The sequence below is a fragment of the Wallemia ichthyophaga genome (genome assembly GCF_000400465.1).
Source record: "Wallemia ichthyophaga EXF-994 unplaced genomic scaffold scaffold12, whole genome shotgun sequence".
Taxonomy (NCBI): Eukaryota; Fungi; Basidiomycota; class Wallemiomycetes; order Wallemiales; family Wallemiaceae; genus Wallemia; species Wallemia ichthyophaga.
The window spans coordinates 311293-339016 of record NW_008806285.1 but is presented as its reverse complement, the minus strand read 5'-3'; the positions used below and the strand labels follow the sequence as shown (position 1 = coordinate 339016).

Here is a 27724-nt window from a genome sequence, read left to right as displayed (position 1 = left end):
TCAAGATGGACCACTTTGCTCAATTCAGAATGGAGAAAGATAGTTCTCTCAACACACCAAAACTCCTTCATCCTGCTATTCAGTTCAATATTCGAGGTGGTCGCTTGCCCCCCGCTGACGAGGATGGCGTTAGTCGAATGCGCATTCCAATCACAACAAAATCCGCGTATCATGCAGGCACAATAAGTTAAATGTATTTATAGTTTGTCTATTCGAATGTAATTTTGGTGCGCGTTGGCGCATTTGCTATGGTTTCCGCCTGTGCTTTCTTGACTGCTCATGAAGGATGCAACTGACCCTGGCCGTTTGCGGTTGCATCTGTGACTGGTTTATGAGAAACAGATGACTTTCTATGTGACTTGCTGTGGTTTTTGTAGCCTCTGTCGTGTTTACTTGAGTGGTTAGAGTCATTCTTATTGTCCTTCTTAAAGTTCTTCTTATAGCCCCCCTTAAGATCATTGTTAGGCTTCTAATCCTCAGACTGCTTCTGCTGGCGTCCTTTCCAGCCAGAATCGAGCTTATTCCTGCCCATCCTCTTAGCACCCGATAAGAAGACAGTGAAAAAAATTAGGGAAAATAAATTAAATACATTACATCATACAATCTCATCCTGGCTTTGATTCTATAAAACATATCTATATTCGTTCAATACTTGCGGTTCTTGATAAAGTCAACCTCCTCAAATGAAGGCGGCTGGCCACCGACTTCCGACAGACACGGGCTAGTGAACCAAGAATCCTTAATGACGCTGAAGTAAAGAGTCACTGGAAAAAGAAGCAGCCAAATTATCAACAAGAGCATCATCAGGATAGTACCGACGACTTTCATCCCTGTTGAGTCCATCTCCTTGCCCAGCTCTTGAGCAGACAAGGCCAGCGTGCCGATAGGGAAGCTGAGACAGGTAAGTCAAGGATTTTTTCGACAACGGATACACCCACGTGCATGCCCAGAGAGACAGATTCAAAGGTATTTTCTTAGCTGCCCATGTATCAGCGAAGGATATCACAGCGAAGAAGAACCAAAGCACGCCGAATCCCCAGATAAACAAAGCCATCGGAATGGATACTGTTTGTAGCGCAATACCCGCTAGTCTCGCAGCTTGTTCATCTCTGACACCCGTGAATGGAACCAGACCTGTTTTTGAGATAAGCATATTAACATCGCTGCTCAGCTTGAGGATGGCATATGCAGACTGCCCGCATGGCCCTATAGTGATAAAGGTCGAGCTAATGAAAGCAGGCTGGGGTAACTTGAATAGGATAAGTCTGTAACTGTAATTAGCCATGAGGAGTACGGATATTGGCAGTCCCATGCCTAAGAGGATGTATGAAATGACAATAGTGATCCTAGCCTGTGAGTCTGGGAGGACATTCGCCACAGAAGCACCTGTAGACGCTGCGACTATTGTACTGACGGTGGGTAGAAGTGCAGTCGCGAATATCTGTCTATTTTCGACGTTCTGCCTGCTCATCTGAATAAAAGGAATACCTATACAGGTGATTATTGAAATGGCAACGCTGATATACCACAGCACATAGGCTAGTAAGACGTAGTTGTAACCATATCGGGGGACTAGAGAGTTGACAATCATTGTAATCAGCGTATCTAATCCCATTGGAAACGTCCCCAAAAAAAGGTTGACGGGGTGTGTGAGCATCAGTGGGAGCAGCGATGGCCAAATAGCGTATCGGAGTATAGTAAATATCAGTAACACAACAAATACGATGATGTTAATGGCGAATATCACGCCGGCTATTACGTGCAGGCCATTGAATTGGTAAGGTGAGTTAAATAGCAGGATTGAAAGAATCCCAGTCCCCATCGTTACAGCGAACCACGAAGGTATTATGTTCATTGTACGCTTCCTGAGTGAGCGGCTGAGGTGAGAGCTTAGTAGAGAACTTGAAAGATTGCTTGACATTCTCCTCTAAAACATTAAACTCGGTTAAATTTTGATGGTAACCAACCAAGAAGTTTATTGGTGGATGACATGATTAGTGACTCGACCATGATAGCGAAAATTATACGTAATCATAATTGGAAAGTAGCTGGTGGGATTAAAGGTGGTATTAGACATCAAAGTACTGCTGCAGTTACTCCAACCCCGCCATTCCGTACGCATGTAGCTGCCAACACACCCACAACCCAGACGTTCTACGATAAGGACAGTTCGACATGGACGTACGTGCTGCACTGTCCTAGAACACTGCAAGCCGCGGTGATAGACCCAGTGCTCGATTATGACAGCAATAGTGGGCATGTGAGTACGCAGAGTGCCGATGGACTACTAGCGCACATATCCACGAGCAAATTAGAAGTACGCCATATTTTGGAGACACATGCACATGCAGACCACCTCACTGCAGCGCGTTACCTGAGGCACCACCTCCACGCACCCGTTAGCATTGGGAAGCGGATAGTGGACGTGCAGCGCACTTTCGGACCAAGATACAACCTTTCTCTCGATTCTCTGCAAGGTAGCTTCGATGGACTGCTTGATGATGGAGAGACCATCTCGCTGGGTGATTGCTCAGGCAACGTCATCCATCTTCCGGGTCATACGCCTGACCATGTTGGTTATATGTTCGGAGGACACGTCTTCACCGGCGACTCCATATTTTTGGCCCCCACTCACACCGCTAGAGCGGATTTTCCAGGCGGTGTAGCGTCCCAGCTGAAGTCTTCCATCGATAGGCTGATGGGTCTGGCTGGTGACACCAAGCTTTTCGTCGGTCATGATTATCCAGGTGATGGTAAGCAGGTGAGCTGCTCAACTACCGTCGCAGATCAGCTGCTTCTCAATGATCATATCAAGATGGACCACTTTGCTCAATTCAGAATGGAGAAAGATAGTTCTCTCAACACACCAAAACTCCTTCATCCTGCTATTCAGTTCAATATTCGAGGTGGTCGCTTGCCCCCCGCTGACGAGGATGGCGTTAGTCGAATGCGCATTCCAATCACAACAAAATCCGCGTATCATGCAGGCACAATAAGTTAAATGTATTTATAGTTTGTCTATTCGAATGTAATTTTGGTGCGCGTTGGCGCATTTGCTATGGTTTCCGCCTGTGCTTTCTTGACTGCTCATGAAGGATGCAACTGACCCTGGCCGTTTGCGGTTGCATCTGTGACTGGTTTATGAGAAACAGATGACTTTCTATGTGACTTGCTGTGGTTTTTGTAGCCTCTGTCGTGTTTACTTGAGTGGTTAGAGTCATTCTTATTGTCCTTCTTAAAGTTCTTCTTATAGCCCCCCTTAAGATCATTGTTAGGCTTCTAATCCTCAGACTGCTTCTGCTGGCGTCCTTTCCAGCCAGAATCGAGCTTATTCCTGCCCATCCTCTTAGCACCCGATAAGAAGACAGTGAAAAAAATTAGGGAAAATAAATTAAATACATTACATCATACAATCTCATCCTGGCTTTGATTCTATAAAACATATCTATATTCGTTCAATACTTGCGGTTCTTGATAAAGTCAACCTCCTCAAATGAAGGCGGCTGGCCACCGACTTCCGACAGACACGGGCTAGTGAACCAAGAATCCTTAATGACGCTGAAGTAAAGAGTCACTGGAAAAAGAAGCAGCCAAATTATCAACAAGAGCATCATCAGGATAGTACCGACGACTTTCATCCCTGTTGAGTCCATCTCCTTGCCCAGCTCTTGAGCAGACAAGGCCAGCGTGCCGATAGGGAAGCTGAGACAGGTAAGTCAAGGATTTTTTCGACAACGGATACACCCACGTGCATGCCCAGAGAGACAGATTCAAAGGTATTTTCTTAGCTGCCCATGTATCAGCGAAGGATATCACAGCGAAGAAGAACCAAAGCACGCCGAATCCCCAGATAAACAAAGCCATCGGAATGGATACTGTTTGTAGCGCAATACCCGCTAGTCTCGCAGCTTGTTCATCTCTGACACCCGTGAATGGAACCAGACCTGTTTTTGAGATAAGCATATTAACATCGCTGCTCAGCTTGAGGATGGCATATGCAGACTGCCCGCATGGCCCTATAGTGATAAAGGTCGAGCTAATGAAAGCAGGCTGGGGTAACTTGAATAGGATAAGTCTGTAACTGTAATTAGCCATGAGGAGTACGGATATTGGCAGTCCCATGCCTAAGAGGATGTATGAAATGACAATAGTGATCCTAGCCTGTGAGTCTGGGAGGACAGTCGCCACAGAAGCACCTGTAGACGCTGCGACTATTGTACTGACGGTGGGTAGAAGTGCAGTCGCGAATATCTGTCTATTTTCGACGTTCTGCCTGCTCATCTGAATAAAAGGAATACCTATACAGGTGATTATTGAAATGGCAACGCTGATATACCACAGCACATAGGCTAGTAAGACGTAGTTGTAACCATATCGGGGGACTAGAGAGTTGACAATCATTGTAATCAGCGTATCTAATCCCATTGGAAACGTCCCCAAAAAAAGGTTGACGGGGTGTGTGAGCATCAGTGGGAGCAGCGATGGCCAAATAGCGTATCGGAGTATAGTAAATATCAGTAACACAACAAATACGATGATGTTAATGGCGAATATCACGCCGGCTATTACGTGCAGGCCATTGAATTGGTAAGGTGAGTTAAATAGCAGGATTGAAAGAATCCCAGTCCCCATCGTTACAGCGAACCACGAAGGTATTATGTTCATTGTACGCTTCCTGAGTGAGCGGCTGAGGTGAGAGCTTAGTAGAGAACTTGAAAGATTGCTTGACATTCTCCTCTAAAACATTAAACTCGGTTAAATTTTGATGGTAACCAACCAAGAAGTTTATTGGTGGATGACATGATTAGTGACTCGACCATGATAGCGAAAATTATACGTAACGCAATCGAGAGTAAACTACGGAATCGTTAGCAACGGCAAGATCTTTGGCTGGACGCCAGAGCAGTTGAAGATTGCTTACGGATTCCCATCGCTCGGATTGCCGGGAATCAAGCAAATGTAAATATAATGTCCTTATGAATGTAGTATTTGGTAGATGAAAATGATACATATCACATGCACAATATGAATTCAATGCTGAGCTGATGGTAGCGAGTGCTAGTCTTCAGATATATCCAGAAACGGATTTCGCTGGGAATCGTTGATCTGAATTGAAACTACAGTAGCGACCTCAACAGGCACTGAGGATTCATATCGATTGGAGCATTTACTGGTAAAGCGGAGATAGAGAAGAGCATCAGTGTTCTCGAATTTGGCGCAGATTGAGTGCTTACTGCCACTTCTTTACCGCCGCTGAGTCACAAAAGTGTTATGAAATGTATGCGTATTGGAGATTGAAACACATAACTTGTACATTATTAAGTGTCTAGATATATATCAGTGTATGGTTGTATCTTGACAACCATATTCTCCGTTGCTCCCTACAATCGCTCAAATGGACTCAACTCTACAACTCTAATGACATCAGAATGTTCTTATTGGATGTAAGGGTGGTTTGAATAGCTTTTCATTATCATTTTGTTCCTTCAGACGCTTTCAAAACTCTGAACCATTGAATTGAATCAGATATGCTTATTTTCCCCGCGAAAGACGCACTAAGTGAGAAGACAAACACAGCGATGTCATTTACTGACGATTCAAATACTTTAGCAACAACATCACTTCATAGCATTTTCAGGATCTCAAATACAGCACTATTTCAATCTTTTGCTCATATCCTTCAACATACATTCTCTAACACCTATCTCATCCCAAATGGATGATTTACGACTTTTTATGATCTCCAAATAAAAAGGCTTAACTTATAGCTCTGGCGGAAGATAGTATGATTTTGCCAGATTTATTTCCTTGATGCTTCAAATCACGCTCTGTACGCTGCTCGGAAGCAACAGTCCGAAATCATTCTGCAGCACGCCATAGGATAGATATGAGGATCACACGCACTTCATCGTTTGGAGCACATTATTTTTATTTTTACAGATCGCAAGGAACCATAATCACAATTTACCACCCTTTAAACGCGTAAAACGTTTTACGGCACATGGCGTCCACAGCTATCAAACTTGACTCCCGAGAAAAATTGCTATTCCGCCTCGCTTCAAACTTCAAAGATATTTAGGTATAGAAATTAGGGGGTCATCAAAAGTCTAACATCGGGGATTTTGCTTCCGACTAGTTAACTTCGAAATTTCAAATAATGTGAAGGAGGGGTGATTAAAGCTGCGTTAGAATTGCAGAGTTATGATGAGTAGGATTTATATTTGTAGATATCAAATCACCCTTCCTGCAACATACCTGTGGTTCTCTTAGCCAGAATCCTTCATATTGAGACGCTGCTTTTGAAAGATTGTTAAGGTGTTTCAATTTATATCAAACGCATAATTTATTTAAGATTTTGACGCTTCTGCAACTTCCTCTTAAACCTGTACAGTCAATCCATCGCGCTGCAAATGACTTCATTGATAGCATCCACATCTAATGACTGTATATCTTGTGCTGCTTCACGCTTATTAAAATCAAAAGAAAGAAGTTATTTCTCGTTCAGCAGTCAATCTGAACGAGAACATCCTTGACTCTGACCACGTTGATAAGAATACTTCGTCTACTATGGATAGCTGGCCAGCAGATACAGAAGCAGCTCAGAACATATTTATAAACACAGCTGGATTTAGTGAGTTTATCTATGTGCTTATCGGACCACTGGCTGATTTTTGGTGGAGCACTCGGAGGAGGTCTTCTCGCTGGTGCGACTGGCTCACAGAAAGGAATCGACGGGTTGGATTTGTGAGTAGCAGGCACGACTAACGATGTTGCTAAACGCTCTTGATAGAGGTCTCAATACGGCCAAGAACGTCGCTCTCACGTCCTTCGTCTTCTTTAGTACGTCTGCGACTACTCAGCAGAAACCTTTAACAATCTCAAAGGTTTGAGGGAGTGGCTTGTTACCCCATCGCTACGCAAGTACGCACCTGTCAACCAGGATAAACCGACAAGGACTTTCAAGATGGCAGACTCAGCGTTGGCGGGTGCACTTGGTGGAGGTGCCTGGAATTATCGTCTTCGTGGGTGATTATCACACAATACACAGCAAACTAATAATTTCAAGGCGGTAGAGCAGGTGTTATCCCGGGTGTGATAACAGCAGTCTTGGTTTGTTCGACGGGCCAAGCAGTAGCTAACGAGGTGCGAGTGCAGCGGATTAATTATTTGCTGAAAAGGAGAGACAGAGAAGAAGAAGACAAAGAAAACCACATGCGTATTGTCGAACGACCACCTCAACCGGCACCTGAAGAACCAGTCACTCACAAATGGTGGGAGAGATTCAAGTTCTATAGAGTACCAGACGAGAACTATCTCCAAAAATTGAAAGATAAGGCGGATCAAACAAAAGTTGCAAAAATGGCTGTAGAGCAACGGATGGACGAGCTAGAACTTTTAATAGGGGAGGAGCATAAGTTTTGAATCCATTTATAATATAGAATTGAACAATAACATAGATACTTGCATGCGTTTATGGTGATTGCATACCGAGTCTTACTCGTACGGCATTGGCGTGCGCGCGTAATCCTTCACATTCAGCTAATTTTACGACAACTGGCCCCAATTTATCTAATCCCTCCTTAGTAAGTTCTTGTGAAGTAATGTGCTTTTGGAATGAAAGAGTGTTTACACCTATTTTCGTGTTAGACTGATTCATAAGAGATTTGACTGTATTCACCACTATACTGTCTAGCAAACCCGTTTGTTGGAAGTGTGTGGTTGGTGCCAGATGCATAATCACCGCAACTATAAGCGAAGTCAGCTGGCTTCAGGTATAGCCGGAACACTTACCTCTCTGGAGAGTATTGTCCAACGAACACACTACCAGCATTTTCGACCATCGGCACCTTCTCAGACGCACTGTCAATATGAAGAATGAGGTGCTCAGGAGCGTAATCATTCGAGAAATCGAATGCGGATTTGACGTCACTAGTTGATACGATTAAACTCTTTGATACCGAAATTCTGGTGATATCGACACGTGGCAGCTTTCTAGCTTGCTGTTCAACCTCTTTCTCAATGTCATCTATCTCCTTCTCACTGAGATCGATCGTCACCAGCACAACTTGACTGTCGACACCGTGCTCAGCTTGTGAAAGAAGGTCACTGGCAACGTAGGAAGCATTGGCTGTCTTGTCAGCAATAACCAGTACTTCCGATGGACCAGCAGGCATATCAATAGCGACTTGAGCGTCAGCATCCGTCGATACGAACATCTTAGCGGCGGTAACCCATTGATTACCAGGACCAAAAATCTTGTCAACCTTTGGCACTGTCTCTGTACCATAAGCGAGAGCTGCTACGGCTTGTGCACCTCCTGCTTTGAGAATGGCAGACGCGCCGACCTTCTTTGCGACGTAGAGTACTTCTGGTGCAATGCTGCCATCAGGTTTTGGCGGAGTTGCCAATACTATTTCCTTGCATCCTGCTACTTGCGCTGGTACACCCAACATGAGAGCAGAGGAGGGCAAGATTGCTGTACCTCCTGGCACATACAGACCAACCCTGCTGATTGGTCTAGCGAACCTTTGACAAACGATACCCGGCATGGTTTCAACGACTAAAGGCTCCTTCTCTGCTTGACCAACATGGAATTTACGTACGTTTTCATAAGCGATATCAATTGCTTCCTTGACATCTTGTTGGATTGTTGGCTCCTCAAATGGCGCACGTGCAATAGGCGACTTCAGGTCTGCCTTGTCTAACTTGGCAATGAAATCAAGCAAGCTCTTGTCACCTTTAGTACTAACACCTTCAACGATTGGTCTGACACGATCAATCATTGCGCCTGAGTTCAATACAGGTCTACGCAACAACTGCAGGCGCTCCTCTTCGGCAATTCCGTCCAGCTTAGTCTTGCGCATTCTAATCAAATCGTTACCAAATGATGTTGGTTGAGGTTGTTGGGTGGTCGATGGTGCAGGAGCTGGGGTAATCTTAGCTTGAGCCTGCTCAAGATATTTAGGCTTAGCATTTCCTGGTCGTCTCGATACTTTAGCAGCTTTTTTGTCTAATGCATGACCGATATCTGCGAGATTGACACCCTTGCTGACACATCTTGTTAATGCAAAGTAAATCAAATCGGCTGCCTCGAATGCAACATCCTCTTGGGATTTTGCAGCACATAGCTCATCAGCTTCCTCCATAATCTTTGATCTGAGAAGAGTTTCATCGTTGAACAGTCTCTTAGTGTAACTACCCTCGGGTGCTGATCGGTGGCGTGAAACAAGAGTCTCTTCCAAAGCAGCTAAGCCGCTCAATTGACCGAAGCAAGTTGGCGTGTCCAAATGACAGAACCCAGCGCCATGTTGAATGACCTCAAAGTTGAGACAGTCAGAGTCGCAATCTAGGTCGATCTTAACGACGTCTTGGATAGCACCACTTGTTTCTCCTTTGCGCCATAATCCATGTTTGCGAGATTGGTAGACACCTCTGCCTGTTCTGACGGATTCTTCTATTGACTCCTTTGATGAATAGCACAATCCTAATGACTTTCCACCGTGAAGGTAGGATGACACGATGGTGCTGAACAAACCATCTGGTCTATCGGTCGTGATTGGTGCCAAGAATGCGTTTGTGATGTTCAACTTGGATGAGGATGTGGCGTCGTTGGTGAGTTGAGATAGTGGCACCGCAAGCGCAGCATTGCTCTTGTGTAAGGAAGCAACTGTCTTCTCGGTTGGGATAATCTTAGATTCGTCTAAGTAGAGAGTAACCTTTGGTTTCGGAAGTTGGGTGGCTGAATTTACGCCAGAAATCTTGATAAGGGCACCTTTGATGCCTTTGAGGACATCCTCTGGAATATCAGTGCTGCTAGAGACCGCATAGAGCTTTTCTGAAGGGACGCCAGCAGAGATACATCTGTCAGCCAATTCGACAGAAGCGAAGATAGCTGATGCGCCGTTATTGAGGTAACTAATGGCGCTGTCTAAGCTCTCATCGTCTGCTACTAAGACGTAGTAGCTGGATGACTTTGGGATGGTAGAGACGGTGTTGCTGAGATTGCTAGATGGAACTAGGACAGGAGTAATTCTTGCGGCGCTTAACAACAAATCTTTGCTCGGTGTTGTATCCACCAATGGAATCAAACTTGGTGTGGCCATCTCTTCGTTGTCTTCGTCGACGTTGAGTCAGAACAAGTCGAATGACATACAACAAAGCATCCAAGCAGCTTCTCAATAAGAATTTCACTGGATGCTTGGACACCGTCGCTGCTTGCTATCCAGGAGCCAACAGCACGGGATTATTAAACAAGCTGCTATCACTAGAGCTCACTTGTTGGCTTACGCTCTACTTGAATAATGATAAAAAGTCAGATTACACTCAGCTTGGATACACCACTTCTCAATTTGTCGATTTTCTCATCCGTCTTTCTCATTCCCGTATAGACGGTCAATTACCGGGTGGCTCGCAGTCGGCGCTTCTGCTCGCTATAATCAGGCTGGATCAATTGGAAAAAGCCAAGCTGGAAGCTGAGGAATGGCTTTACAGTGCTAGCAACGCAGATCAGGATTATATCAAAGTCAGGGACGTATATGCGTTCATCATACTGCCAGAATTTGGCGAGTGGGAAGTGAGTCGAGACTTCTTGCTTTCCTCCTCGAGTGGTGGACCAGAAAATGAGGTTCGTTATAAATAAACTGGAACTAATTAAGCTGACATCATTTAGGTATTGCTGCAACGGCTCGCAGACTTACAAGAAGCAACGAGCAAGGAGAAAAGCACAAGCACACCAGAAAGCTCTACAGTCACTGAGCCGTCAACACCAAGTCTATCCAGATCTTCTTCCAACGGATCATCGTATACAGCAACACCTGCCAGATTGAAGACGAGAGGGAAGCCCGATAGTGCTACAGTGGCATCAAGGTCACCTGCAGCAAACCCTACAACTTCTGCAACTCTACCTCAGCATCTTGAAATACGCTCGCAAATGACTGAGCATGCCAAGACACCACCAATCGAACCAATGGCTCGAAACAGTCCGAAGCAGCTTACTACCACAGCAAAGCTCATGATGCTATTAAACCCTTTGAAAGAAATTCTGCCTAGAGTGTTACCACCTTTGTTAATCTTTATCTTGGCAGTCTTATTTGCTAACAGACGGCGAGATAATGCTAATGCAGCTCGTTCAATCAGAGAAAGACTAGCTAGGAGTGATAGTTTGTGGAAAAAGTTGCTACAGACTCTTCAAATGGGCACGCGTGGGATGCTACCATAATGACAATGATCTTAAATTGATTGTATTATTTTGTATGCATAATGATAATGTTAGTCTAAGTGTATAATCAAATGCGATGATTTGCCAGTTCTGATGAAGATCAGGTGATTGTCTATGATATCTTCCTCCGTCAGTGTTCTGTTGACATCTGTCATCCTTTCACCATTGACGTATACTCCTCCTGAAGCAACGAGTGTTTTGGCTTGTGCTACTAAGTGTCAGTTGTTCCATTATACTCTTAATAGTCACTCACATGTCGATTTTACAGTCCGACCAAATGTTGACACTCGTGTCAGACGCTGGCCTACTACATCACTGCGTAATTTCCTTACTAGTCGAGAATCATTTTCGAATGCAGCTACGACCTGATGTGTCTTGAGTGCATACAAGTCTTTTCCGAACAGAACACCCGTGGCTATGCGTGCAATTTCCAGTCCACTTCCTATTTTTAGGGTTAGAAGTGAGTAGTTGATTAGTTCACAGACTAACTCCCGTGAATCAAAGTGGTTACTTCTTCAGCAAGCCGCCGCTGAGCAGATCTTTGTTCAGGTACAACCTAATTAATTCACTTGCGTTAGGTGATAGAAAAGAAAAGTGCAAAACCTACTTTATGCTGCTCCATGAGTTGCTCAATATCACTCAACGGAGCAAGAGTGAGCAGCCTGAGGAACCTCTCCACATCCGCATCAGGTGTCTTGAGCCAAAATTGATAGAAGTCAAAGACAGAAGTGAGGGAGGAGTTTAACCAAATAGCATTTCCAGCGCTTTTACCAAATTTATCACCACTGCTTGTTGTAAGAAGCGGTAATGTTAATCCAAAAGCCTTATCTTGAGTAGTTTCATCTGAGGTGACGCGCCTGATCAATTCAACGCCAGCGGTTATGTTCCCCCATTGATCGCTACCACCAATCTGCACTGTACATTCGTGGCTGGTGAAGAGATGCTCAAAGTCTCTAGCTTGGAGTAGCTGATAAGTGAATTCGGTGTACGAGATACCTTTGGCCAAGCGATTTTTCACTGAATCTCTAGCCAGCATAGGTCCAATGTTGCTTAATTTTCCGGTAGTCGACAGGAACTCTAGTAAAGAGAGCTTCGCTAACCATTCCTTATTGTCTAAGACACTTATTTCCCCGATTGTAGAGTCATAAAGGGCGTGATGTCGCGCGTATTCTCTACCTCGCTCGTAGAAAACGCCCAATTGTTTTGTTAAGGTTGCTATGTTCTTATCGAGAGTCTCTGCCTTAATCAGTGAACGTTCTGTTGATCTTCCTGACGGATCTCCTATTGAGCCAGTCGCACCGCCGATCTACGCGTGATTAGCTCGAGAAGCAAATAGCAGTGAACTGCACATACGAGTGGAATCACTCTATGTCCTGCTAGATGAAGATGCAAGCAGGCGAGCAGAGGCAGTAGATGTCCGACATGCAGTGACTCAGCGGTAGGATCCAGGCCGCTATAAATTGTTCTGCTGCTCTCGAGATGCCTGCCCAGAAGATCGCTAATCCCGTCAGACACTCATCCAGCAATCTGGCGCGCAAACTCACCTCGTAACATCCTTCACAAACCCCCTATCCAGCATTTCCTTGTACACGTTTCTGCTTTGAAGTAGGCGGCTGCTCGCCCTGAATGCCCACCGCATACTATCTACGAGATGTTGGTCGTTATCTCTTAAGAGTACACGGTCATCTGTGTAGCGACCATGTCCAAGAGAAGCGCACAAGTTATCAATATTTCAGATAGCGAAGACGAAAACCGTGGCAGTACACAAGATGAGTCAGATGAAATCATCCCGCCGAAGCAAATAAAGCCATCTGCGGTTCCAGAGATGGTTAATGGAGATGACGCGACAAATTCGGCAAAAGAATCGACGTTAACTTCCAAGAACGCTCCATTCGATTTCTTAAAGGAGAGGAAGAAGCTTGAGGCTGAACGTCTGGAACGACAAGCCAAGCACGTCAAGCGCGACCATTCTACTCAGCAACAGCCCCAAGCTAATACTGGCGGTGCAGACAAGTATCCCGACGGTGTTGTAAAGCAAACTGTCAACTACCTGACCGAAAGAAATGAGAATTCTTGGTCAATCAACAAGTGTTTCGGACAGGTACGCTGCGATTCGTGCTGTGGTATCTATTGACGCATCTTAATTCTAGCCCAATAGACTCAAATTGGTCATCATGTCCAGCTATGTCCGCCAAGATGAGCTAATGATACCGCTATTTGGCGACGCAAAAGTCATTTGCGCGCAACCAGTACGCCTTACTATGAAAATAATTTCTAGAACTAATGTTAAGGCAGAGCAAACTCGCTTCAACTGTCAACAACAGGTAAGTGATCGGTATCCGTTATCTCGATCTGACGACATCTGAAGGAATTGGTATATGCACAACGTAGATGCACGCGGTACTTACCATGCGAAGGTAAGACTTCCTAACTTGACTTTAAACCCTCTCTAAGTTAAAGTAGTTCGCTATCGTAAGTTATGTCATAGCAAGAGTGTTACACGAATCTCACTAAATTTAGATATTTACAACTGATGGATGGATGAGAGTCTTGGTGACAACTGCAAACTTCATTGAAATGGACTGGAAGTTAAATGAAAATGTAGGGTATTGAACAAATCCAAATGGCCCTCATTAACGCGTAGTAGACTTTATTTATACAAGACTTTCCACCAAAAGGAAATACTTTAGATGGATCAAGCAGCAAGCAAGCATCGGCATTCGAAACAGATTGGAGTTGGTTCCTCTACAAGCTGAAATTGAATGAGTGAGCAGGAGCATTCTGCTTCTAAGTCAATACTCACAGCTACAAAGCACTCTGTCGGGCGTGGCTGCTGAAATGGATGACATTCCATTGCCCAATGTTAATGCGATAAGTCAGTGGGACTTCTCAAGATCCAAAGCACGCCTTGTTGCTAGCATAAACGGGGAGCACAAAGGCGTAGACAACATCAAGCGCGTCGGACATGCGCGTCTCGCGGATCTGATTAGAGGGGCTGGATGTGGTGTTGATGCTAACGGTGACCTCATTGATGCGCGCGGTGACTCTGCAAAGCATGAATGGTTCGTTGACTTAGAGTGCCAAGGTAGCTCGCTTGGTGCATACAAAGCTCATTGGGGAAGGGAGGTAGGTTATGCTGTAAGCAGTCGCGCAATCTAATATCAGACAGTTCTACAACTCAGCCTCGGGTCGTTTTAATCTCATACCAGGATTACAAGACGATGCACTTGCACTTAAAAGCAAAAAGAAAGAGGACAGCAAGAAATGGCCTCCTATCAAGATTCTTTTCCCTACCAAAAAGATGGCCCAGGAGAACTTGGGAGGACCAGATATGGGAGGCAACATGTTCATGGAGTAAGAGGTGATATTACACCGACCAAAGCTAACGACACAATTAGTGCCAAAAAGTGGCTTAATGCAGACTTTCCACGCGACGTAATGCACAGAAACCCGAGCAAGCGTGGAAATATCTTCATGCATGCTAAGACAATTTGTGGTATTCTAAAGCGTACACATTCCGTTACTAAAAACAAGATGGCTGGGAAATTGAAGAAGGCAAAGGACGGCAAGGAAAAAGTGACATTCACATCCGATGAAGACACTGATTCGAGCGCTACGGAATCCGAAGTTGACACAACAGAACGCGTCACTGAAAAGGATGTGGCTGGCGGATGGGTTTATGTTGGCTCGCATAACTTTACACCATCTGCATGGGGAAGATTCACCAAGACAGGCAGTCTCAGTATAACTAATTGGGAGCTTGGCGTGTTCCTACCATTGTACGGAGACGACAAGGTCTGTAACGCATTGGCTGATGAGTATCTCACGTATAAAAGGCCAGTTGAAAAATATGGTGAGAATGATGTGCCTTGGGTGAGTGAAGATTTCATGCTTATCTTCGAAATTCACAATAGTACAGATGTATACCAACTACAAGATGGACCAGAATTACGTGAGTTTGTAGGTTACGTACTGTTGCTCTAACACTACTCCAGGATGTCGCACTACTTCGTGCAACCAAAAATAAAATCGATTGATGTGCTTTTATGTATAAACCAATGTATAGTTGCTCTTACTCTGTACAAGCCTTTGATAATAAACGATCATGGCCCAGGTGGAAGATCTACCTTCGTCCAGGCTAGGAACGAAGGAGCAGTGAGTGGGATATTTGATCAGCGCTTAAAACTCAATTTGCATAGCTGGGATGATGTATATGAGTAGGTTGCGTCTGCGTGCGTCAGTCGTATGAGCTCACCGGGCTTTCAGACGGGAAGTCAATAATTTTGAAGAGATAGGTGAAGAGGGAGAAATATGGTTAGAATAGTGATATGTCTAGTGAAAGACATCTCACAAGTCTCCAGGTTCGGTGAAGATAGCGTCGAGAAGATGGTTGATTGGGCTTTAGATAATGCAACGCCTGAAGAGAGTGGCCCGAGTGTGCTAGAGTAAGCTTTTTGGTATCTCCTGCATCACGAAATAACCCTGCTCGTAGTATGGGAACCGGCAACGGTCATCTATTGTTCGAATTGGTTAGCAACGGCTATGATGGCCAGTATTTGAAGGGCGTTGACTACAGTCCTGCTTCTATTAAGCTTTCTTACAACATAGCCAAGAGCAGAGGCAAGGACTGTGAAGCAGTCTCGTTTGACGTGTTAGATGTACTCGATCAACAGCAGATCAATCGGCTAGGTGAATGGGACATCGTGATGGACAAAGGGACATTTGGTAGGTATTCCAAGTTCAAAAGTCGCATATCTAATCATGCAGACGCTATCTGTCTATCGACTGGCTCAAACCGCCTTTTATATGCCAAGCACGCCGCGGACTTGGTGCGAAAAGGCGGTAAGCTTCTGATTACATCGTGTAACTTCACGGAGGAAGAGATAAAATCAACTTTCCTCAACCAAGACAGTGAGTAGACTTCCCGAGCCCGTGCACAAAGCTGACGATACACTCTCCCAGGGTTTACGTATCATTCCAGCGTAGAACATCCTTCATTCTCCTTTGGCGGAAGTAAAGGCAGCACAATTTGTACGATAGCATTTCAAAGAAAATGAATCCACTCTTACGACTCGACCACCACAACGAGGACGATGCGTATCGGGCTGAGAGCACCAAAGCCCGTCTCTAATTTAATACGCGACATAAAGTCAGCCTTTTTATCACTTGATTATGGTTTGTCACCCAAAGTAACGGTAGAGAAGCTCAAAACACACAAATGGCGTAAATTTGATATACAGTGGTTAATTTACTTCCTTATTGCGCTCCCGAGCTTTATAATGATGTCAATTCCTATCCCTCTCGTGAAATGGCTGATACCTGTCGTTTACTTCGGGTTGATCATCACTCCGGTGACTTCTCAGTTCTTTCTTCCTGGTACGCCAATATTGTGTTGGTTAATGACGTTTTTCTGTGCACGCTTCATACCAACGCCCGTAAGACCTACAATCAATGTTACTATTCTGCCGACGTTAGAATCAGTGTGGTATGGCGCCAACATCAGCAATCTGGTTACAACGCACAGACATTGGATACTGGATATATGCGCGTGGTTTCCTTACGGACTGGTTCACTACGTCGTTCCCTTCGTTATTGCCGCCGTTGCGTGGGTCTACGCACCTGCCAAAGGCGGCGCTGACAGAAATGGACATAAGCCATACTCCGCCTTGCAGTTCTGGGGCTTCGTATTTGGTGTAATGAACATCATTGGTGTTATTGTGCAGGTCAGTTTCCCTTGCGCACCTCCTTGTGGGTATAGTTTGAGATACGATGCACCGTTGCTGATGAAATACTCAGGGTATGAACTCCTTTACGGATTGCTTCCAGCTGATTATTCCATTCCTGGTAGCCCAGCTGGATTGGCTAGAATCGATGAACTGATGCACTCGCATTCATATTCTTCCGCATTTGGTGCATCGCCACTTGTATTTGGTGCATTCCCATCTCTGCATGCTGGTTCAGCGACTATAGAGGCGCTTTTCTTGTCGCACTTCTTCCCTAGATTCAAGGCATTCTACTGGGCGTATGTAGGTTGGCTGTACTGGGCGACAATGTACCTCAGTCATCACTACTTGGTCGATGCAGTTGCAGGTGCCTGTTTAGCAACTGCTTGCTTCTACGTCTTGCTTCCTGAGCATCTTAGAGATCCGGGCGGTCTGCCTACCAATGCAGACATCGGTAAGGAAAAGATACTTCCATTTTCAGGCGCTAGGAGTGCTGTTAATGGACACAGACGTATCTGGTCTGCAGCGGCTGATTCCGAGTATGCATTGGATGATCTTCCATCTCAACTCGGCAGCCCAACCGACGGACATGGCCATGCTCATCTGAACAACCTTCTCCCCCAGTCTGAATCCAGATCAAGCTCAATATCTCACGCTAGCTCTGCTGTTCACTCGCGATCACAAACACCAAACAAGCAACCGAACCAAGCTGCACGGATATCTACCTCTGATAGTCCTCAAGAACACCCTGCGGAGGAGGACGTCTTGTTCGACAACGATCAGCACTCACCCTCAACTTCGAGCCACACATCTAGAATAGAAAAGCATGTAGTTTAAACAAGTTGAATACCCATAATCTATCAAATAAAAAAATACAATCAACGGCGTACAACAGGAGATCCAAGATCATCTGAGGGTGTATCCCGTTTGTTAAATGGCATAGACATTCTCCTCTTCTTTGCTTTGTTTGATGAGGGCATATCGAATGATACTAATCTGGGTTTGTGTGCTGGCGCACTTACCGGCGTTTGTGCCTTGGTTTGCATTTTGTTGCGTACTGGCGTCTTCAGCGGTGTCTTCTGAGGTGATTCTGAGCCATCTTCATTCACCTTACGCTTGCCTAATATCTTTTCACTTGATGGAGTGGCTGATGTTGCGCTTTGGACAGCATCTTTCAATGTGCTACTTCTTTCTTTCTCGTAAAAGAGCACGTAGGCATTCTTAGATCCGAATGGGGGTTTCGAGGGCGATACCATATCGTCATTCATCTCGTACCATCTTCCATTAGGTGCCCTGACGTGCGCGATGTAGTGTCCGGACCTCGCACTACCTCCATAATGGGACACGACACCGTAGAGCTTGTACTTGGGTGATGGTTGCCCTTTGCTCATGTATTTCTGTATGTCGAGGTTCTCATCGAAAGCAAGACTACCGTTTAGCTTCTGACCCAATGGTGAGAATCTCTTCAGGTGCACCGTCAGACACTGCGGTGCTTCATGTACCGTGAATTGCTTTGTAGCCGGTACTGGCTTCTTGCAACTTTCGCATTTGTATTTGTTAGCACCTTCGAGTCTGTCAAGGGCAGTGAAAGATTTGAAAGATTCTTGTATGTTGCTGCAACCTTTAACATTGACACTCAAATCCATAAAGGTGTCAAATGTATCCGAAGCGTGTTTCGAATTCTGACACAGAACTCTCGATCTAAGTTTCCCGCCGAAGATTTTATGTATTGGGTTAGTCTCGGCTTGCTTTCCTTTGGCTGATTTAGGGAAATTTGAGAGATAAGAAGCTTGCAGTGCATCTGCGGCATAACGAAGAAACTCCTGGGCATCTTCCTGTCGACCGACTGTCATATGTTTGGCGATGGCCTTGAGATTTCTCACCACAGGTGCTGGAGCATAACTTCCACCTGAGCCCGAGAAAGAGCTCTTTGCACAGGCTTTGAGTGCTTCGATCATACAGAACTTCTTGTCGGGTCTACCTTTGGCATGCTGTGATTGGAGGAAGTTCATCAGGGAGGGTGTGTGTAGTAAGCACTGCATCGTGCTGTTCAAGAAACACGTGTTTCCAACGTTCCTCAACCCTTTGCCGACATTGTTGATGCCTTTGGGAAAAGCTGGTGCGATTGGCCATGGGTAGAGATCTTTGGCAGAAGGCTTAGTAGCCGGAGATGCAGCAGCACTCGTCGTGGCGGAATTGGATGCAGATGCAGATTCAGATGCGGCAGGACTGGCTTTGGATGGAGAGTACGGCTGTTCTTCTTTTGGTGTAGCCTATGAGATGAGATGTGTGAGTAAATCGCAAAAGAGTTATGAAGTTTTACCTTAAGTTCCTCGTTGACTGCTTTATAGCCATTCGGTATACCCAATCCCTTACTCGCTGGATTGCTGGCTTCTTGGAAGATGACTGGGGCACTGAGCAGACTTTCCAAGGCTTTCTCTTTGCTCGTGTACTCGAGGGCGTTTGTGTTGCTTAAAGCCGTCTGCTTCGCATCTACGACCTGCATATTTACAGCGCACCGACGTCGACGTCAGGATCAAGGATTGTACAAGCAACGAAATGGCCGGAATGACGGCTGAAGGCAATGAGAGTGAAATGGGTTTATATAGGGTACCAGATATATCACACAGGGAATCCCGCCTCGCTGTCGAAGAAATGCCTGACTCTGTCAGCTGCAAATTCTGGAAATCTGGTAGGTGTGTATTCAAGCAGATTTATTGAGCTTATAGTGTCGATGAGATTTCTGAGGATTGTTAAAACTCTATCTGCTGATAAAACACACAAACTCACTCAGCGCTGCTGTGGATGCAGTATCCCAGCCTGCACAGTCTACGCGCCAGTTCTCGCTGGTGATTATCTGCCAATTTGTCGTTGTGCACAGCTATAAGCGTTTTCTTGCTCCTAAGAACTTCAATTATCGTCCCCGTACCTTTGAGTAATCAGATAGTATTGATGCTATCAGCTTACGCGCGCACCTGCATGGGATATGATGATATCAGCGTTATCAATGTAATTGCTCAAGCTATCAGAATATTCGAATGTCTCTTTCACGCTCCCGGGCAGCCCTTCCGGTAGTTTGGACTTGCCGTGCTGTATGACGAGACTGTGATAGCCCTGCTTAGACAGCGCTTGAGAAATTTCTACAGCCTGGCTTATCAATCCATCGAACTTCGTAGATCCTACAGTAATCAGAGCTGTTTTTGCCATTTAGCAGTCGTTGAATCGATACAACCATGCTAGTTGGAGACTACGGCAGCAGCAGTGACGAGGAGGACGTGAAAGTCGAGCAGCCGAAGCAAAGGAATAATGGCGGTCTTTTTGGCTCTCTGCCAAAGCCTTCAACTGGGCAAAAGAGAGCACCCGTCCAGATTAAGTCCGATAGTGCCAAGAGAAGCAAGCAGAGCGAAGACGATGATGTGGCTGCTCTAGTTGGTGAATCTAGCAAAAGGCCACAGCCCAGTACTTCCACTTCGAATGGAAATAGTCTGAGTGGCCTGCTGGGTATGCTACCCGCACCAAAGAAAGCGCAAGTCCAGCAGCAGAAGCAGCAACAGTTTCACAATAAAGAAGCAACACAAGATAAGGATGCCGATCTATCGAGTACGAGCACAAGCAGGAATTCCAAACATTCAGCACCCGTTGATATCTTCTCGTTAGGTGGTGAGTGTACAATTGTGCTCGAATTAAGCTCAAGTACTTCTCAGCATCCACAAGCACATTCAAGAAGCCGTCAACGCTAAGAACACAAGCACAAAGCGCGATCAAGATGAGCGTTGCACCCGAATTACCAGATTACGTCCCACCTGATCCTACACCCTACGATCCATATCCAGGTTATTATCGGAAACCAAGCGGTGAATGGGAATCTTATGAACCTGCTTTCTATCAGTCCAAAGTACGTCAGTGGCAGATAGACGCGGGTATTGACGTAGAGGCCGAGGAAGAGGAGGAACGCAAGCGCAAGCAAGGATTATCAGGAAAGGATATAGTGGATGTGAATGCTAAGGACATACAGAAACAGATGAGACCAACCCAAATGGGAGCTGAGAAGCCGCAGGAACACGTCGAAGTCAGTGGACCGCAAGGCAGAGGAGCTAGAGCCCGTGGTCAACTCAGTTCGCTCATATCTGAAGCTGTTAACAAACGAACGGAACTAGAAGAGAAGATTTCACAGGGTAAAGCAAATCGCGGCAACGCTAGCAAAGTATATGGATTCTAAGTTGTTGCTTAATATGGAAATCGATGCTTCTTTGATACAAACTACAAGATGCTAGTGTACACTCTTCTTCTCAATTTATGACTTAATCTTCTTCGTCGCTGGCTGGTGGCCTATCTTCCACTCTCTTTTTCTTTTGCTGAGGGAAGTTGACCTCATCGTTAGCATCCTGCGAGCGTGAGCAGGTTCAAAAGCATGGCAGAGATACTCACAATCCAGTCGTGATAGAGATCAACAGGTGCAGTGAGCGCTGTCGATGGTGAGCTTACGGCCATAGCTCTGCGCCCAACAACTTACAATTTATAGTCGACTCGAATCTCATATTACAGACTTTGCAATTCAGATAGCCCATGCCGTTCTTCTGATCTAGTTTTACTTGTACCGCATCGTTGCGACTACAGAAAAGACACTGAGCGTGTAAGCGTGGCAGAGGAGCTGCTCACAACACACCTCGAATGTTTTTGGCAGCGTAGTTTTGTCCTTCTTCGGACCCGTTGGCTTCCTGGCTGCCTTGCGTTTTCCCATTGCAGTGTTGGCGGTTTTCTTGAAGAAGGACTATGAATATCAAGCTAGGTGGTGGGCTCAACCAGCCAAAGGAAAAGCCTAAAAAATCTATACTGGAAGATAGCGATGACAGCGACGATGATTCCGGGTTCAAGCCACCCGCCAAGAGCAGCAGCAGCAGCAGTGGTGGTAAGGGTACTGGAATGGTAGCCCAAGCTGCCCAAGCAACCAGCTCGAGGATAGCAAAGCAGCTGGAAGATGCCAAAAAGCTCGACGATAGTGTTTTTGAGTATGACGAAGTGTTTGATCAGATGCAGTCTGCCAGAGAGGCCGTCGAGGCTAGTCGGAAAAAAGAAAGCAGCACACGCGCACCCAAATACATTGAAGGATTGGCTGTTGCTGCAGAAAAGCGCAAACTCGACAGAAGTAGAGCTGAAGAGAAGATGATACAAAAGACTAGAGAAAGAGAAGGTGATGAGTATCAAGGCACCGAAGAGTTTGTCACCGAAGGCTACAAGAAGACTCTTGAGGAAATTAGACTGGCGGAGGAAGAGGAAGAAGCCAGGGAAAAGAAGGAGAGAGACGGCAGAGGAACTGGTGCATCAGCATTTATGCGCGGTATACTCGACGATAAGGAGGAAGAGCATGCTGCTGCTATGAAAGCTGCACAGGAAAACAAATCAAACGTTATACGGCCGCCTGCTTCGCAGACTGAAATTGATTCAGACTCAATGCTTAAGAAGGCTCAATCTAAAGGCAACAATGTTGAGATTGATGATGAAGGACAGGCTGTTGATAAAGTCCAGCTTTTATCTGCGGGTCTGAATGCAGGAAAGAAGAGGCGAGCTCCTCAAGGACCATCTCTTCCAACTTCAAACAACAAAGAAGCAGGATTCAAAAGACAGGCAGTGGGTACTGACGCCTCACAAGCTGCAATTAGAGAACGTCACAGTAAAATGGTTGAGGAGCAGATGTTGTCCCTAACGAAAGAGAAGGAAGAGCAGCAGAAATCTGCAACACAAACCCAACAAGCCAAGACACTCGAAAGACGTAACGATGAGTCTGCCATCGACGCTGCCAAGAGGAGGTTTGCCGAACGCAGAGCCAAAGCCGGGAAATGAAATGTATGCGTTAGAATGCTTTAAACATGTTGTATTATTGCTGCCCGCGTATTCTCCGAGCGAGACGTATATCCTGTTGCATTAAAGTAACTCTCTTTGCGTGTATTGTACATAGATAGCTATCATTGTCGTTAGTGACGTCGTTTTGTTTGTTTAGTGACACCCACGCGTCCTCGAACAGATGCACAAGATAGGCTTCTGCAGCTTCCTGCAAGCATAGTAGCGCGGAAGACTGCCAACGCGCAGGAAATTCCTCCAATCTGTACCCTGTGTTAAGAAATTCTTCGTGTATCTCGCGAACCTTGATTTTGTTAGCGAGGAGATTTCTCTTAGATAGCCCATACCAATCTAGAGAAAGGCAGTTTTTGAATGAGCAAGTCTGTCGACTTCTGGTATTTTCTGATTTCTCTTAACGCGGCCATACCTGGTTTGTACCGCCTTTTTCCGGTTCCTGTTGATTTGTAGGCGTTTAGACTCTTTCCGCCCCTTTCTGCGTACTGCTGGCCGCCTCTACCACTCGTGTCGCGATCTCTATTGCGATTACCATTAGTAGCTGGATCGCCAGCTAGTTGGCCTTAGAATAACGTAAACATTAAATAATGTCACTCACGTGCTTCCGCGCCATTCTCGCCATTTGGTTTTGTTCTCATCCGAGCCATTTTCGATAGCAACTGATGATGACGGTATTGATCGAAGCGAAAGTGATGTGTAAAGGGACGCGTATGTCCGGTGATAGTATGATTTAGTTTCTTCCTAATCGCGTGTTTTTCTTAACAATGCCTACATTCACGCGCACGACGCGCACGGTTAGTTCATCTGGTTCGGTGGGATTTCTAGCGATAACAGGAGCGTCTGGCCAGACTAATCATACATTTCAACGCGACTATCAACAAAATATTTCTGCTATCTCTGTTGGATGTTGACGTCCACTATCTCTCTGCGATGAAAGATGGCGAGAGATTCATCCAGCCGGGATGCTTGAATATATTAGTCGTGCCAATCAAGCCCATACGTAAATCAGTCTACAAGAGCTCTTTAGAAGCTTTGAGCAGCTTCCAGCAGATGAAAGGATCTGAAGTGCCAGGATTCTGTGGGTTGACTTCGAGATCAACAGAGACGTACACCTGACGCTATTTGTACAGCTGCATTTCACCCTCCTCCGCTGTCTCCGACGAGTCACACAATACACATCAACTATCACTCGAATCCTAACAGCATCATCAACGACGCACAGGTTGCGTTCAGCGACCAATTTCATGCTGTGGTTGGCGTAGTCGACTGTCCCTCGCATTCTTCTCTAGATACAGCCAACGACGCGTTCAATCACACCATCGTGGGGCTCCCTGCATCGCTCAAACCACCCATACAGCGCTGCTGGGCATTCCAGCCTAGAGACAGTGAAAGAGCCGCTAACAATCCTTCTTCTCATTTAGCGCTGGTTGAAGACAGCGCATTCTACTTGAATACCCTGATTGCTGATATCATCGGCAGCATTTTGTCTTGGTTTGCAGAAACAGCAGGCGAGAGGCGCAAAAACGACGGTAGACAGTCTAAGCTCTATGGCGATCTTTTTCTCATGTCAGGCAGGCTAAAAGAGAGTTTGGCAAACTATAACGAGAGTTTGTCGCAGCTACGTGCACCTGTCGACTCATTCCATCATGCATCCGCCATTGAATGCCAAGCGGTTGCACAGGTTTTACTATATTGGCAGAAAACAGAAAAAATACCCATCCACGCATTACTCGAAACTCCTTGGGCTGCAATATACGACAAATTCAGTAGCGCTTTAGCGTCATATAAACGTCTGCTACAGACCTCATCTAGTAGTGCACCCGCCTCAAACTCAAGTCTAAATATCAACAATCTATCAGTTTCCAATACAAACTTGACAGCTGTGAGGACTTACGTCCGCGCGTGCCTGAGGTTTTCGAAATTCCTCTTGACAGTTTGGGCTTGTGGGGGTCTGAATGATGAGTCTTTAAATGCATTAGTGATTGGAGGCTCGCCCGTCTTTCTGGAAACTCAGCCAGATCGTGATATGATAGTGGAACATGCCGACAAGATGCCTCATTTGCCCAGATCTCAGATCTCATTGATTGCAGAAATGGCTCATGGAGCACATCTACTTCAATTAGACAGATTGGAGCAGCTAAAGGTTACAATAGCGCTGTTATATACGCATGATAGCATCGGCTATGCGCGCAAGGCAGCCTATTTCCGTCAGGAAGTTGTAGCTATCTGTACAGATTTACTTGAAGCATCACGGAACGATCTTAAGACCGAAGAATCTTACCCAAAGGTTGTACTGAGGCAATTGAAAGACAACAGTGAATCGTTGGTCAAGATTCTGGATGATGTTTGTGATGTTTACGGGATAGACACGCAGTTTAGATACCTTTATAGAGACGAAGATAATGAAGCGAGGGATAGTTTCAAAGAGGAGCTCGAGCATAGCTTTAATTGGACTACTATGCAGCGAAACTTTCTCAGAGATGCCATATCTATCGTAGAGCATATTGGCGACTTTAATGCCATAATCAAGTATTCTGCTATATTGTTGAGGTATTTCTATTTTGCACTAGCTGCTCCTGAGCAGGTTAGAATTGTTCAGATTATGCTTGCAGCACTGGATGTGCTGCGTCGGAGTTTAACCACTACTGTTGAACTCGCTTTTTGGGTTCCTGACCCACTCCTCAGCCTGGAGCTTATAACGTGGGTTTATCGTAGAATAGCGCGCTTCCATTTAACATCCCCAAGACTACCAGGAAATGCCATACCATTTGCATACAGCTCGCAGCGATCATCAATTCGAAAGCTTGCAAACACACCAGCTAGAAGATCTTTGAGAATAGCAGAGGTTAGTTTGTTAAGATTGCGTGAGTAAGTTGACATTTATATCCAGGCTATGACTGTACAAAATGAGATGTTAGAAATAGCAGCAACGCTGCATAATCCTTATAAATTCCCACTAGAGCTACAAGGTGTTGAGCTAATGTAAGTCATATTTCGAATATATTGGGTGGTACTGACACGTCCTGAGCACTTCGGGTGTATGCTTTGAGGGCGAGAAGATGGACGTCTGTCTGGCACCAGTTTCATATCAGACATTGCTACTGAAAGGTTTAGTACAGAGTACGGGCCAACTGACAGTACTGGGATGTAGAATGAGAATGAAAGGGACGGTGACGAAGGAAATTATTCTCCCGTTGTCTAACACGGACGAAGAGAAACGTAAGAGCAAAGCTCGGAGTTTGAAATTAGAGCGGAGGAGCAAGATGAAGAGCTCGGCATTGAACAGTACACCATCTCTACAAAGGCAGAGTATGTCTAGTAGATCCTCAACCATTGCTTCTATGAACGATTCCCGGAGGACTACTCTCACGAGCGCTCCTGGAGGTATGAAAAGTCCCCAGTATATCAATATTACTGCAATTCACTCACTACCAACGCTCGTCGTTGCGGCGACTAATATGAATCATCATGCTTTAATGCTTTACAGTGGAGAATGGTGGGTCTGATAGACTTCAGTGCTTTATCTGACAACGCGATTAGTACGACGCTCAAGTTGATTCTAGAGAATACGTCGGACGTTGATGTAGATTTCATCGACATAAAATTCAGCGATAACTCAACGGAATGTTTGTTATCAGCTATAGAAGAGCAGCAGGGTAGTTTGACTGAAACGCACGAGATGGAATACACGGTCGCGCACGAGCCTGTCTTCAGACCTTGTACCGATATCTCGGCAATAACTATACCAGCAAGACGGAGAGCAGTTTTAGATATATATTGCTATGGAAGAGTGGGTTGTAACCAGGGTTCAATCATCGTTGAGTATGGTCGTGACAGCGAGGACTCTGAACAGATTTACGCGCGTCAGCTTGTTTACTCGCTGTCATTAACAGTGCAACAGACGCTCGAAGCTCAACAAATCTCTGTTTTGCCTTTCGAAGGCGTCGAGAAGGCCTCCGAGTTGGAGCAGAAGGATTATTTCGGATTGTGGCCTAATTCACCCAGCGCTAGCGCCAGCCAACCAATGACTCCGACACAAATGACGCAGCCTAGTACACCACATCTGCCCCTGATAGAGCAATCACAGCTGCTCCAGAATAGCAACAAAGATACCAAGGAGTTTCTGCTTATCGTCGATATTCGAAATTCATTCGGTACTCCATTTGAAGTGGTATTGGAGAGAGTCAAAGAAGACGAAGAAGAGGAATACATGACCGAATTTGGAGTCTGTCGATTGGTTCAGCCTGGTTCAACTGCAAGGCTTGTTTTGCCTGTGCGGAGAATGAAGCTACGAGAAGCGACTTCGACGGCTAACATACCAAGTCTCTGTGAGAGACAGTTTACAGTATCACAAACAAGTCTACCACTGAAGAAGGAGAGGATCATGAGAGAGATATTCTGGTATAGTCAAGAGCTATACAAGAATGTGAGACTATTTTGGCGTGAACCCGACTCAACGACGGACACACCAAGAGCTGGAAACCTCAACTTCAACCTCCGCAAACATAAGCTGAGCAGGAGGATGTTGGAGATGGTTAAACTAAATGATATAGACATAGATTTGGCACAGAGTTCATGGGACAAGATAGTGATTGGAAAGGAAGCTCAACTGAGGCTGCGCATAGCGAACAAAAGTGAGCGCTTTATGAAGTTGAAATACAAAGTCCAAGCGAGTGTGGAAGGATGCGTGATTATTAAGGGACCGGAATGGACGCATCTCCAACGTCTTGAATCGGATGAGGAGACTGTGCAGCATGTTAGAATACTGCCATTGTCAAAATGTCGCGTTGAAGTTGTGGTGATATTAGAGGAAGTGTATGCTGATGACATAGTTGATGCGACAATCGACTGGGACGAGCGCGTTAGAAGATCAGTGGAGAGAATACAAGATTACAAGTCAAAGCCATGTATTATTGATGTTTGTTAGAAA

The 27724-nt window shown here is 45.4% G+C and overlaps 16 protein-coding genes across 16 annotated transcripts; 9 read left to right on the top strand and 7 right to left on the bottom strand.

The window, feature by feature from the left end:
* Positions 1 to 645: 645 nt before the first annotated feature.
* Positions 646 to 1471, bottom strand: J056_000981 (Sulfite efflux pump SSU1; the record flags this gene model as incomplete). The annotated part of the gene is made up of 2 exons (XM_009270609.1): positions 646 to 892; positions 939 to 1471. The coding sequence occupies 2 exons, from the start codon at positions 1469 to 1471 to the stop codon at positions 646 to 648; spliced, it is 780 nt and encodes a 259-aa protein (XP_009268884.1).
* Positions 1472 to 2008: 537 nt separating this feature from the next.
* J056_000980 (Glyoxylase B2) lies at positions 2009 to 3001 on the top strand (the record flags this gene model as incomplete). Its single annotated transcript, XM_009270608.1, has 1 exon — positions 2009 to 3001. One exon carries the CDS (start codon positions 2009 to 2011, stop codon positions 2999 to 3001), a length of 993 nt encoding a protein of 330 aa, XP_009268883.1.
* Positions 3002 to 3455: 454 nt separating this feature from the next.
* On the bottom strand, positions 3456 to 4281 carry J056_000979 (Sulfite efflux pump SSU1; the record flags this gene model as incomplete). Its single annotated transcript, XM_009270607.1, has 2 exons — positions 3456 to 3702; positions 3749 to 4281. The coding sequence occupies 2 exons, from the start codon at positions 4279 to 4281 to the stop codon at positions 3456 to 3458; spliced, it is 780 nt and encodes a 259-aa protein (XP_009268882.1).
* Positions 4282 to 6643: 2362 nt separating this feature from the next.
* On the top strand, positions 6644 to 7422 carry J056_000978 (uncharacterized protein; the record flags this gene model as incomplete). Its single annotated transcript, XM_009270606.1, has 4 exons — positions 6644 to 6744; positions 6791 to 6840; positions 6885 to 7022; positions 7067 to 7422. The coding sequence occupies 4 exons, from the start codon at positions 6644 to 6646 to the stop codon at positions 7420 to 7422; spliced, it is 645 nt and encodes a 214-aa protein (XP_009268881.1).
* A 49-nt stretch (positions 7423 to 7471) lies between these two features.
* Positions 7472 to 10103, bottom strand: J056_000977 (Histidine biosynthesis trifunctional protein; the record flags this gene model as incomplete). The annotated part of the gene is made up of 3 exons (XM_009270605.1): positions 7472 to 7632; positions 7679 to 7746; positions 7792 to 10103. 3 exons carry the CDS (start codon positions 10101 to 10103, stop codon positions 7472 to 7474), a joined length of 2541 nt encoding a protein of 846 aa, XP_009268880.1.
* A 41-nt stretch (positions 10104 to 10144) lies between these two features.
* J056_000976 (uncharacterized protein) lies at positions 10145 to 11218 on the top strand (the record flags this gene model as incomplete). Its single annotated transcript, XM_009270604.1, has 2 exons — positions 10145 to 10624; positions 10670 to 11218. 2 exons carry the CDS (start codon positions 10145 to 10147, stop codon positions 11216 to 11218), a joined length of 1029 nt encoding a protein of 342 aa, XP_009268879.1.
* Positions 11219 to 11268: 50 nt separating this feature from the next.
* Positions 11269 to 12797, bottom strand: J056_000975 (Tyrosine--tRNA ligase 1; the record flags this gene model as incomplete). Its single annotated transcript, XM_009270603.1, has 6 exons — positions 11269 to 11426; positions 11472 to 11660; positions 11708 to 11774; positions 11826 to 12524; positions 12572 to 12716; positions 12763 to 12797. 6 exons carry the CDS (start codon positions 12795 to 12797, stop codon positions 11269 to 11271), a joined length of 1293 nt encoding a protein of 430 aa, XP_009268878.1.
* Positions 12798 to 12917: 120 nt separating this feature from the next.
* J056_000974 (putative tyrosyl-DNA phosphodiesterase) lies at positions 12918 to 15255 on the top strand (the record flags this gene model as incomplete). Its single annotated transcript, XM_009270602.1, has 12 exons — positions 12918 to 13319; positions 13369 to 13467; positions 13514 to 13542; positions 13587 to 13635; positions 13682 to 13690; positions 13739 to 13819; positions 13866 to 13984; positions 14032 to 14344; positions 14388 to 14572; positions 14617 to 15091; positions 15138 to 15170; positions 15214 to 15255. The coding sequence occupies 12 exons, from the start codon at positions 12918 to 12920 to the stop codon at positions 15253 to 15255; spliced, it is 1836 nt and encodes a 611-aa protein (XP_009268877.1).
* Positions 15256 to 15323: 68 nt separating this feature from the next.
* Positions 15324 to 16137, top strand: J056_000973 (N-lysine methyltransferase see1; the record flags this gene model as incomplete). The annotated part of the gene is made up of 6 exons (XM_009270601.1): positions 15324 to 15373; positions 15418 to 15435; positions 15485 to 15532; positions 15580 to 15663; positions 15711 to 15943; positions 15986 to 16137. The coding sequence occupies 6 exons, from the start codon at positions 15324 to 15326 to the stop codon at positions 16135 to 16137; spliced, it is 585 nt and encodes a 194-aa protein (XP_009268876.1).
* A 174-nt stretch (positions 16138 to 16311) lies between these two features.
* Positions 16312 to 17778, top strand: J056_000972 (Inositol phosphorylceramide synthase; the record flags this gene model as incomplete). Its single annotated transcript, XM_009270600.1, has 2 exons — positions 16312 to 16966; positions 17015 to 17778. 2 exons carry the CDS (start codon positions 16312 to 16314, stop codon positions 17776 to 17778), a joined length of 1419 nt encoding a protein of 472 aa, XP_009268875.1.
* Positions 17779 to 17819: 41 nt separating this feature from the next.
* Positions 17820 to 20148, bottom strand: J056_000971 (Ubiquitin carboxyl-terminal hydrolase 36; the record flags this gene model as incomplete). The annotated part of the gene is made up of 5 exons (XM_009270599.1): positions 17820 to 19214; positions 19265 to 19441; positions 19570 to 19684; positions 19732 to 19870; positions 19917 to 20148. The coding sequence occupies 5 exons, from the start codon at positions 20146 to 20148 to the stop codon at positions 17820 to 17822; spliced, it is 2058 nt and encodes a 685-aa protein (XP_009268874.1).
* Positions 20149 to 20174: 26 nt separating this feature from the next.
* Positions 20175 to 21160, top strand: J056_000970 (uncharacterized protein; the record flags this gene model as incomplete). Its single annotated transcript, XM_009270598.1, has 2 exons — positions 20175 to 20601; positions 20646 to 21160. 2 exons carry the CDS (start codon positions 20175 to 20177, stop codon positions 21158 to 21160), a joined length of 942 nt encoding a protein of 313 aa, XP_009268873.1.
* Positions 21161 to 21242: 82 nt separating this feature from the next.
* Positions 21243 to 21682, bottom strand: J056_000969 (Transcription elongation factor 1; the record flags this gene model as incomplete). The annotated part of the gene is made up of 4 exons (XM_009270597.1): positions 21243 to 21326; positions 21370 to 21407; positions 21455 to 21566; positions 21608 to 21682. The coding sequence occupies 4 exons, from the start codon at positions 21680 to 21682 to the stop codon at positions 21243 to 21245; spliced, it is 309 nt and encodes a 102-aa protein (XP_009268872.1).
* Positions 21683 to 21714: 32 nt separating this feature from the next.
* Positions 21715 to 22782, top strand: J056_000968 (Nuclear speckle splicing regulatory protein 1-like protein; the record flags this gene model as incomplete). Its single annotated transcript, XM_009270596.1, has 1 exon — positions 21715 to 22782. The coding sequence occupies one exon, from the start codon at positions 21715 to 21717 to the stop codon at positions 22780 to 22782; it is 1068 nt and encodes a 355-aa protein (XP_009268871.1).
* A 34-nt stretch (positions 22783 to 22816) lies between these two features.
* J056_000967 (Histone H3-like centromeric protein cnp1) lies at positions 22817 to 23441 on the bottom strand (the record flags this gene model as incomplete). Its single annotated transcript, XM_009270595.1, has 4 exons — positions 22817 to 22901; positions 22950 to 23083; positions 23127 to 23347; positions 23393 to 23441. The coding sequence occupies 4 exons, from the start codon at positions 23439 to 23441 to the stop codon at positions 22817 to 22819; spliced, it is 489 nt and encodes a 162-aa protein (XP_009268870.1).
* A 283-nt stretch (positions 23442 to 23724) lies between these two features.
* On the top strand, positions 23725 to 27721 carry J056_000966 (Transport protein particle subunit; the record flags this gene model as incomplete). The annotated part of the gene is made up of 6 exons (XM_009270594.1): positions 23725 to 23872; positions 23925 to 25494; positions 25540 to 25639; positions 25685 to 25776; positions 25823 to 26290; positions 26335 to 27721. 6 exons carry the CDS (start codon positions 23725 to 23727, stop codon positions 27719 to 27721), a joined length of 3765 nt encoding a protein of 1254 aa, XP_009268869.1.
* Positions 27722 to 27724: the final 3 nt, after the last annotated feature.